Source organism: Bison bison, unplaced genomic scaffold (assembly GCF_000754665.1).
Source record: "Bison bison bison isolate TAMUID 2011002044 unplaced genomic scaffold, Bison_UMD1.0 scf7180017864254, whole genome shotgun sequence".
Classification (NCBI taxonomy): domain Eukaryota; kingdom Metazoa; phylum Chordata; class Mammalia; order Artiodactyla; family Bovidae; genus Bison; species Bison bison.
The window spans coordinates 5,429,183-5,440,517 of NW_011494826.1; the positions used below are offsets into that span (position 1 = coordinate 5,429,183).

General features: G+C 34.9%; 1 protein-coding gene across 1 annotated transcript in view; it reads left to right on the forward strand.

Moving 5' to 3' along the window:
• The window catches only part of EXOC5 (exocyst complex component 5), a 53,976-nt gene that overhangs the window by 12,006 nt on the left and 30,635 nt on the right, over positions 1–11,335 (forward strand). Inside the window, exons 2-5 of the mRNA XM_010847691.1 lie at positions 3,505–3,599; positions 4,228–4,375; positions 5,411–5,605; positions 9,273–9,337. Coding sequence (XP_010845993.1) covers positions 3,505–3,599; positions 4,228–4,375; positions 5,411–5,605; positions 9,273–9,337 — 503 coding nt within the window. The remainder of the gene's footprint in view (positions 1–3,504; positions 3,600–4,227; positions 4,376–5,410; positions 5,606–9,272; positions 9,338–11,335) is intronic.

Below are 11,335 nucleotides of genomic sequence, written 5' to 3' on the forward strand. Positions count from 1 at the left end.
TTTTTTTTTTTTTTTTGAGAAATCTCCATACTGTTTTCCACAGTGGCTGCACCAATTTTTATTCCCACCAACAGTGTAACAAGGGTTCCCTTTCTCCACATCCTGGCCATCATTTGTTACTTGTGTTCTTTTTGATGATAGAGGAGAAGGCAATGGCAACCCACTCCAGTACTCTTGCCTGGAAAATCCCATGAATGGAGGAGCCTGGTAGGCTGCAGTCCATGGGGTCGCTGGGGGTCAGACACGACTGAGCGACTTCACTTTCACTTTTCACTTTCACGCATTGGAGAAGGAAATGGCAACCCACTCCAGTGTTCTTGCCTGGAGAATCCCAGGGATGGGGGAGCTTGGTGGGCTGCCGTCTATGGGGTCGCATGGAGTCGGACACGACTGAAGTGACTTAGCAGTAGCAGTAGCCATGTTGAGCATCTTTTCATGTGCCTTTTGGCCATCTATATGTCTTCTTTGGGAAAATGGCTATTCATTTCTTCTGCCCATTTTAAAATCTAGTTTGAACTGAATTTTTTAAAAGTAGCTAGCAGTTTTGTTTGCTTTTAATGCCTTGATCATATCGTATGTTTATATTTCCTAGAACTGTATTACTCTGGCTGCTATTTTTCAGTTATTTTGACCACTATGAAAGAACCTTTTAAAAAGAGTCTTTAAAATTTTTTAAAAACCTATTTATATTGTTAAGTGTTCTTGCTGCTGCTGCTGCTAAGTCGCTTCAGTCGTGTCCGACTCTGTGCAACCTCATAGATGGCCTCCTACCAGGCTCGTCTGTCTCTGGGATTCTCCAGGCAAGAACACTGGAGTGGGTTGCCATTTCCTTCTCCAATGCATAAAAGTGAAAAGTGAAAGCGAAGTCGCTCAGTCGTGTCCGACTCTTAGCGACCTCATGGACTGCAGCCTACCAGGCTCCTCTGTCCATGGGATTTTCCAGGCAAGAGTACTGGAGTGGGGTGCCATTGCCTTCTCCGGTGTTCTTGCTACTTGATGTTTATTTTTTAGCAATAACTGATATTAACACTAATAAAAATTATGGTTTTCTTTTAAAATATGTACAGTTTGAAAGTTGATCATGGATTTTATGTATACAAGGCATGTGACAGTTTATCAATTTATCAATAAAATTATTGGCTTGTATTTTAATGTTAAAAGACAGAATCAGTGATGTGCATGTGCCTTCATGTGGCAGTTTTCACCTTTTTAGCTTCACCTCTTATTCTCACCACCTAAACTTTAGGCACAAGGAGCTATTTGTAGTTTCCCAAAGCAGTGGAAACAGCAATTTAAATCTCAACTCTGCAGTATACAGCTTGCGTTATCTTGGGCAAATAAGTGTCCTCTCTAAGTCTCAGCTTCCTCATTATAAACTGGGGATAAAATAGGACCTCTGGTCTTAACTGCACACAGTGAATGTTAAATGATTATGTGAGCCGTTATTCTCGTTGGTGTTTCTCCTCTTTTTCTGATGGTTATTGTTCTGACTGAAGCTTATCCTCTCAGTCCTCCTCGCATATCAGACTGGTAAGCCATTCTCTCAAATTCCAATGTGATGTGATGATGATAAAAAGACAGGTTATCATCTATGGGTTTTAACTGTCAGTTCTCTCTACATCCTTCCATATGTGGTATTTGTGATCTAGTCCATTTTCCTTTAATGGGTTAAGCTCTATCTTCTCTTTTCCTAATGGTCTGGAAAACTGTTCCATTTTTTTTTCTGGCTGACTTTTCTTCTTTCCTCTGGTCTCAGCTAAAGTGTCATGCTCTCAGAAAGTAAGACTGTTGCAATACTCACTTTTTATACCAGTCTTCTTTCATTTCCATCTTCCCTTCATCTCTGTTGCTGTTTTTAGAGCATTCAGGAATTTCTTTCCCCCACATTTATCACAATTGTGATTATTTCTGTAATTACTGTTTAAGGTTTGTATCCTTTGTAGAAGATCATTTCTGTGAGAACTTGCAGAGACTTGTGTATTGAATTCACATCTGTATTCTTAGTGCTTGCCACAGTGCTCAACACAAGAGTAGCTGTTTACTAAACATTTGCTGAATTAAGAAATATCCTTTTTCCATCACTCAACTACCTATTGAGTTAACAACTCACTCAGCAATGTTAGTACTGAAGTTTGTGCACAAATTTTAAATTTTACTTGTCACGTACTATTACTGTATTCTTTATACTTTTTCCCTGTTCATGTTGTAAGTTTCTGAAGGGTGCCATTTGTGTTATATACATCTTTTTATTCCAAAGCCTAACAGACTGCTTGGCAGTGGAAATTTTATTATTCAGTGAATGTTCATCAATGAAAATATGTTTTTAAAGTATGATTAAGAATGGAAAGTTTTACAGATACAAGAATTCAAACTGAAATCACCAACAAATGCTATCAGTTTAAGTTACATGCTAAGTGTGAGGCAATATATATGATACCTGTTTATATGAAATAGGGTAATATGGAAACTATGTAAATTCATGTGTTAATATTATGTTTAAAAAACACATTATCAGCTGATGGTGAACATTTGAATGATAATTTTCTTAATTGGGCCTTCTATTCTGATATTTTTTTTAATTCTTTTTTTCTATCAAGTTTAGAAAATTTTGTCTTGCTATTTTAATATTAGATATTATATGTGAGCATTTTTTATCATTTCATTAAATTTTTTTACAACATGATTTTAATAGGAACATAATTTTTTATCCTGTAAATTGAGTATAATTTTTCAATAATGATTCTGTTGATATTTCTGTAAGTAACTTTTCAGCATTATACATATTACAGAAATTTTGCATTCATACCTACTTTTTCCCTTAGAGTTTTAAAAGTAGAATTACTGGGTTAAATGGTGTGAGCATTTGTAGACCTGTTGATGTTACCAAAATGTTGCTTATTGCCCTCTAAAAATATTGTACATTTTAACTTTTCTAACAATAATGAGCCCACTCCAGTGTTATTGCCTTGGAGAATCCCAGGGACGGGGGAGCCTGGTGGGCTGCCGCCTATGGGGTCGGACACAGAGTCGGACACGACTGAAGTGACTTAGCAATAAAGAGAGTGTGAATTTCAGCCTACCTGCTCCTGTATTGCATATTGTAATTAAGGAAATATTGTATTTAAATACTGTAATTAAGGAAAAAGAAAAAACGTTGTCAGTGAGGCCCCCCAAAAAGTAATAACTTGACCTGATTTGATTGCTAGTGAAGCTTTATAGGTTTCATGTTTCTTGGCCATTTTTATTTCTTCTATAAATTGTTTTCTTTGCTCACTTTTCCATTAGTTTGTTCCTGCTTATCAAACTCTTTAATACCCTAATTTTCATGAAATGATTTGTTTATTGAAGACTTTTTAAATAGAAGAAGCTTGTATATTTTAATAATTAGATATATTTAATTAGTAGTTTAATTTCAGTTCTCACATAGTATTACCTATTTCATTTTTGTAAGTAGTAGTAAGTTATGTATGAAACTTTTAAAAGAACATTTATTTTGTAAACTAGGAGCCTTTTGTGGCAGATGAGTATATTGAACGTCTTGTATGGAGAACCCCAGGAGGAGGCTCTAGAGGGGGACCTGAAGCTTTTGATCCTAAAAGGTGAAGTAAAATTTTTTTTTCATAGACCCAATCTAGTACAAGTTTGTGTCTGGAACAGAGGTGACTGTTGGAATTCCTTTCAATATTTATGAAAAGGGAGTTAACAACTGGCCAATAAAAGGAAGAAGCATTAGAAGCTTGAGCTTTATTTTTTTTCCTTTTATGTTTCTTTTATTTTAGAAAAGGACTTTAAGTGACATGGGGGAAAGGATTTTATTGCATTATGAGAATTTAATCTTTTCTCCAATTAATAATAAATTAGAAATTACTGGTTATACCTCTAAAATAAAACATGTTGAGTATGCCGTTTTAAGTATTGTTGTAAATTGGGGGAACAAAATTCACCATACCTCGAATACACAGTATTATGTTTATATAGTACATTTTACCCTTTTGACTATTTCTGTAAAATTGGTTTCATTTCTGGGGGTTAATCTGGAGATTTCCTATGAGGTTTTCATTTATATCAGAGATAATCCCTAACATAATGCTAGAGAGAAAATTAAGATGTTCATCCCTAACTCAAGGAATGCTCACTAATACTTTATTTACAATTATAAGTGAACTGATCAGTTCCTAGTGATCAGTTATAGATGGATTGATACATATTCTAATTTTCTTTTGTTAGATTATTAGAAGAATTTGTAAATCATATTCAGGAGCTCCAGATAATGGATGAAAGGATTCAAAGGAAAGTAGAGAAACTAGAGCAACAGTGTCAGAAAGAAGCTAAGGAATTTGCCAGGAAGGTACAAGAACTCCAGAAAAGCAATCAGGTAAACTGTTAATTGAATAATGAATATACAGACTTTAATATGTTTATATCCTTTCAGTTTTAAGTTTTTTTTTAAAAAAGTCTAGTCAAATAGTAATTGTTGAGGTTTCTTTATACTGCTCCCATCTCATGTCATAAAATGTTAATTAATTGTTACCAGGCACTCTTGGTGCACTTGTTTGCTACTGAGTGATGGTTTGGGGTTAGAGTACTCCCTTCTTAGGATGGGATGGTATTCAGTACAGTGTGGTCCTTGCTTCCTCTCTTAACAATGCAAATTTTTAAGAATGATACCTCAGCAGACCTGTATTTTTAGGGAGTCATGACTAGCTTGGATATTTAGGTATTTATTTGCATTCTCATTTAATCATAAAGCGAAATAATAACACCAGACCAACTATTGCCTGGATCAGATTTTTCCCTAGAGGAAACCTAGTCTGGGAAGTTTCACAGAAGTTGTGAGGCAGATACCCTAATGAGAATGCTAGTGTAACTGGGAAAAGCAGATGCAGAACTCTTCCTCAGTCTATTTTGGAGAAAAACTAGACCATTAGCATTAGGGTGACTCTAGGGTACATAGGCCAAGCTTCTTAGCCATTCTTACTTCTTAGGCCCTAGACTTAATCCGGAACCTCTGAACCTCTTTCACATCCTGAGCCTGATGTGGAACTTGATTGACCTTTAGTTAGAAGTGTAGTTAGAAGAGCATGTTTAGCATTGCTGCCTTGTAGGGGTTGTTTGTTCTTTAGTATTAAGGATTAGCTAGCTGATTTCTACTCAGTTTTCATATGTTTAGATTCCTTCACTTAAGCCTGTATAACTGTTAGAAAATATTTAATAAACATTAATAAATTAATAAATATTTATATTTAATAAAATAAAAAAACAATATTTACGTAAGATAATGTATTTTTAAGTAGATAAAGTAATAGATTCAAAATACTTCTAATGCAAATTTCCCTTGGTAATAACAATAGTATTAATAGTTAATCTGGGTTCTCTGATTGTATTTTATGCTTGTGCATGTTTCTCCTAGGTTGCCTTCCAACATTTCCAAGAACTAGATGAGCACATCAGCTATGTAGCAACCAAAGTCTGTCACCTTGGAGACCAGTTGGAGGGGGTAAACACACCCAGACAACGGGCAGTAGAGGCTCAGAAGTTGATGAAATACTTCAATGAGTTTCTAGATGGAGAACTGAAATCTGATGTTTTTACAAATTCTGAAAAGGTGAGCACTGTCAGAAGGATAAAAGCATGTAATAACATTACTAATAATGCTCTAATTATGAACTACAATTGCTGCTTTCCAGAGTCAGACTTCCAGTCACTGAGTAGCTGACTTATTAAAAGTCTTTATTCTGAAAAATACACTTGCCAACAAAATTTATATTCAAATTTTTAGTTGGATTGCCTGGTATTTTGTTTATGAAATGTGTATGGTTTAGAAATATTTAATTATGTTAATAAGTATTTCTTTTTCATAATTGACTTTTAATATTAAAAGAATTTAATAGTCATATTCCCCTGGGTGAGGGGGTGGTATGACCCTAAATCATTTACAAACTGAACTATATTTCTGTGAAAGAAATTCAGAGCTTCTAGTTTTTGTTACTTGAATAAAGTTCTTTTATAAAAATTAAAGCATAGTTTGGATCAAAAAGAATTGAAAAATCCAAATTATTCATGTTAATCTTTTTCATAGCACTAGTCACTTAATCCTGATCTAAGGTTGTATGGTATTGGTTACTCTACAATCTTGGGAGAAGGTTATTCAGCTCATTTTCTTCCCCTCAGGGGGGGAAAAATTAAGAGTGCATGAAAAAATAGACATTCTTATGGATAGTATATGCACATAGTAATAACATTGTCTATTAATATGTTGAATACAGTCTTCCAGAATATTTTCCAGGCTTACTCCACGGGATATCTCAGGTAGTGGAATGTTAAAAGCTAAGTTGTTTTGAAGTTCACTTTGAATTAAGCAACACATTGTTTTGTGAGTAGGAAGTATGTGGATTTATGGAGTTTATAATTTTTAGAGATCTTTGAAAGAAATGTTTATATGTGTAGAGAAAATTCCTCTATAGAAAAGACAGTATTTTAAATAATGAGTTCCAGGAATTATATTTATAATATAAAGTAGAGCTGATAAGATTAATATCAAGAACATAATCATACCTAAACTCTTGTAAAACGCTGGCAATATATAGCTTTTATACATTCATGTGATTCTCACACGCACACATACACATAGGGCTTGAACACCAAACTGTTTTTCAGGGTACAGTTTTGTTTGAATGTTTTTGTTTTGTTTCCTACATGAAACATACATATTTCTAATGTATTATACAAGTATATATTAATACTTATATATATATTTTTAATTGTTTTATATATATATATAAAATTGTATGTAATTCAAGTCTTATACCTTGGGTTACCTTGGATTATACCTGTTGGATTGTAAAGTATATTTATGCTTTGTTATAAACAAAATGCAGATATTTTACCCAGTGCGAGTTGGTCTGTTTATTTCATGCAGCTCAAGGCAGCCATTTAGAATCTAGAGAAAAGTAAATATTTTAAAATTGAATGATTACGTGTGTGTGTGTGTTTGTGTGTGTGTATGCTCAGTTGTATCCTACTCTTCTGCTATGATCTGTAGCCCACCAGACTCCTCTGTCCATGAGATTCTCCAGGCAAGAACACTGGAGTGGGTTGCCATTTCCTTCTCCAATGCATGGAAGTGAAAAGTGAAAGTGAAGTCGCTCAGTCGTGTCCGACTTCTAGCGACCCCATGGACTGGAGCCTACCACGCTCCTCCGTCCATGGGATTTTCCAGGCAAGAGTACTAGAATGGGGTGCCATTGCCTGCTCCGTCACTTGGTCACTAGCTGTCTAATTTTTGAGGAATAAGTACAGACTTAACAGCGTTTAAGCTAAGTCCTCTTATTTTCTTTCCTTTATGTCACTCTCTCCCATATCTCATTTTGTTTCATCTTGTTTCTTTTTTTCTTATACTTTAGTCCTCTTTTCACAATTGTCTTGTTTTTCTCTCATGTCTCCCATAGATTTTGGGTTACTGTTGAGTCATTATTTTTGGCCTGGTGCTGTCACAGTTAACTACACTCAGGAACCTCATATATGGTACTAGATTGCTAATTATTAGGTAAACTTCTGGCTGTTTCAGTTTCTGCACTGTGTACCAGCCACCTTGCCAGTGGAAAGAAAAGGAAAATCACTCATGTCAGTGTGTGATAGTGGAAGGAATTAGAATGGGAAAAGATAACACATCTTAGTCCTTTTTCTTCCTGCTCCATAGTCATTTTTGCTGTTTTTTTTTTAATCTTTGCTTTTCAAAATCTTCTAATTTTCTTCTCGGGGAAAAAAAACAATTTTATGTCCATAGTATGTATTCCTTTTTAGCTTCATCTTTACAAAGTATGTTAGTTGTTTTTCTTTTTAGAATCACGACTTAATGTTCTCCATGTAGATAATGCCTGGTGGCCCTGATTATCTTTAACATGTTAGCTTTGGGTGGTCTGTCACCTCACGCTGACATCAGTAGCAGATGTAAGCAGGTTATTAGATTGTGGTTTTGAAAACTTCTGTGCCTAGAGTGTATTTTAACTGACAGATGACTTTAAGAACTACTGCGCTGAAAATAGTTTTTGTAAAATAATTTGGTAATTCAATAAAATCATATGTTATTTACTCTGCTGTACTTCTTCCTATATTAAGTGAAGTTTGCAAACACTGCATAATGGGGACTTCCATCTCCTAACAAGAACAAACTCCTGATGGAAACATAAAGCATGTACCTGGCAGTTTCCTTCTGAAGGGAGTATTGGTAAGGAGAAAATGGTGGACCTTGCTAGTGCCACTAAATGGCATGTTGAAAAGTGACCTTGCAGTGTTAATTTATGCTCCTGTGCAGCAGAATTAAACTGAGCGTCTGGTAACGGAAAATGGCAGTGACATGCTGACTAGGAGAGAAGTAGCTGAAGCAGAAATGCTGTCTATATTCATTCTTGTTTGGCATCAGCAGTATCATTTGGCCTTGCTCTTTTTTTCCCACTGTTGTTTGCCAGACTTCACATGAGTACTCACTTAGAAAGCTCTGTTTGAAGGTTCTCAGCTCTTCTGTCAACGTTTATAGGAGTCTCTTTCTTTTTTTCTTTTTTTTTTCTTAGTGTTAAAGAAAGTGAATGATAAAATCAGTTACTAAAAGTGTGCCAAAATTAAACTCAATGCTTATTTGAAATTTGTTTTCAAAAGTTAGCATATATAACTCTCTATACATTAATATGAATAAGCACAAATTTCTACATTTAAAAAATGTTAGACTCCTTGTCTAAATCCTTTAGTTACACAGTTTGAATAAGTACAAACATTTTTGTATCATATTCTATTCAGAAGACTTCATGTTAACAAGTTTTAAAACTTTATATGTTCATTAAATGACAAGCATTTTATTATTTTCTTCACCTAAAGTGGGCTATATGCACCAGTATGGTCTGAATTATTTTCATAAATCTTGTTTCCCTGTTCATAAACTCACAAGATACTTAAACTCGCTTTCAGCAGTCAATTATTTGAATTTTTTCAGAGTAGATTTGAACTGCAGGTTTCATTGGGAAGGGATTGTGGCATTATAAAATCACAAGATTTCGATACCATAATGACAAATGTTTATGTTTCAATGACTCATTATTGGTGATACCCCAGATGTATTCCTGTTGCTCACAAGATTTTGTTGTGTATTTTAAAAGAAAATTGTTTGGGTGAGAGTCTGTGGACATACATATGAGAATATTACTATTTTTAAATACAAAATTATTTTTTGATACATATAAAGGTTTTTTTTTTTAATTATTGCTTTTATTTTTTAATAGATAAAGGAGGCAGCAGACATCATTCAGAAGTTGCACCTAATCGCCCAAGAGTTACCTTTTGATAGGCAAGTTTATTTCTCAAGAGTTAATTTGTCTTTATGGTGTGTAATGTATGGAATAAAATTGTACTTTTACCTGTGTTACTCATTAATTCAACAAGAACTTACTGAGGACTGCCTTACAGTATGCAATAGTTGATTGAAAAAATATGGTCTCTTAGCAACTAAATTTAATGATATATGTTGAAATAATCTCAATCCTTTTTCTTTTGAAAAAAAAATTGATGGAGAATTTTGAAATTGACAAGTGACATTTTGAATTTTCTTTTTTTTTTTGGACTGTGATAACAGTGTAGAAGGGCAGAGAAAGATTAAACATGGTTTCTTGAGCTGCTTTTTCCTCTAGATGAGAGTTCTTAAGCTTTTGGGAGTGTTGGACACCTCTGAAAAGCTGGTGAAAGCTATGAAATTGCCTTTAAAAAGTTCAGATAAACAGACTGTTGTATACAATTTCTTGGTGTTTTAGACTGTTTAACCTATCTGAAGGCTCCTTCCTAGGGACCTTAAGGTTACAAAGTCCTGTTTTAGATGCCAGGCCTTAGGACCATTGCTAAGTCAGGTATTAATGGTTTCAATCTTAAAGAAGCTTCACTGAGAAGAAAATTCTTTCATGGTTTCCTTTAGTCCATGGAATGTCAGACTCTAATTTTATTAATAGTGGTTCTCCCATTTAAATATCTGGAAAAACATATCTTCTCTTAAAACAGATAATGTATCCTTTTGTGGTACTTGAAGATCCTCGGGTATAAGTAGAATGTAAATGTATTACTGTACTTAAAGTTTGCCCATTATGTCCCAATATTCCCTACCCATAAATATATTTTATTTTACTTTGAACTTTGTGTCATCATAAAGAGTTAGCAGTAATAATCATTTAGCTATTATTGATACTCTTATGCTTGTCCAACATTATAAGCAATGATTTTTAATGTCACCCACAAAAAAGCTTTTATTTCAGAGTTAAACCATTTACTTAAATGGATAAAAGGTATGGCTCACAATGGGTATATGATAATTTTCTCCCACCCATACAAACATCAGACGTATATACTCATCTTCTCCCACTTCTCAGTTACATACTTCTCTTACAGTTTTGTTTTAACCTCTCTCCCAAGCCTTAGAATTGAATTTACATCCTAATCAAATTTAATTTTCTCACAGAGATCAATATAACCTAATGTATTCTGTACTCTGTGATCCACCATAACTTTGATATATCAATTTTGTTGTCTGTGTGCTCAGTTGCTAAGTTGTGTTTGACTCTCTGTGACTCCGAGGACTATAGCCTGCCAGGCTCCTCTGTCCATGGGATTTCCCAGGCACAAATACTGGAGCGAGTTACCATTTTCATCTCCAGGGGTTTTACCAACCCAGGGTTCATTCAAACCCACGTCTCCTGCTTGACAGGCAGATTCTTTACCACTGAGCCACCTGGGAAGCCCATATCAATTTTGTATAGTTCTTTGAATTATTAGCCTCTTTATCTATCTTTGGCATCTTTTTTGCCATCCCCTCACCTATCACTTTAATTATGTGAGATCTTTCAGCCTTAATTTTCCATGTTGTGCATTCCCCTCGGTGAAGGCAATGGCACCCCACTCCAGTACTCTTGCCTGGAAAATCCCATGGATGGAGGAGCCTGGTAGGCTGCAGTCCATGGGGTCGCTAAGAGTCGGACACGACTGAGCGACTTCACTTTTACTTTTCACTTTCATGCATTGGAGAAGGAAATGGCAACCCACTCCAGTGTTCTTGCCTGGAGAATCCCAGGGACGGGGGAGCCTGGTGGGCTGCCGTCTATGGAGTTACACAGAGTCGGACACGACTGAAGTGACTTAGCAGCAGCAGCATTCCCCTTTGATATTTATGATTTGAAAAAGTTCTAGTGTATTTTAATTGATATTTTAGTTTCTGAATTTGCAGAGGTTGAATGCTAGGCACACACATGGGGTCCTTTTTATGGCTTCTATTTTATTTTTCCAGTTTTAAAATAACTCGTTTATA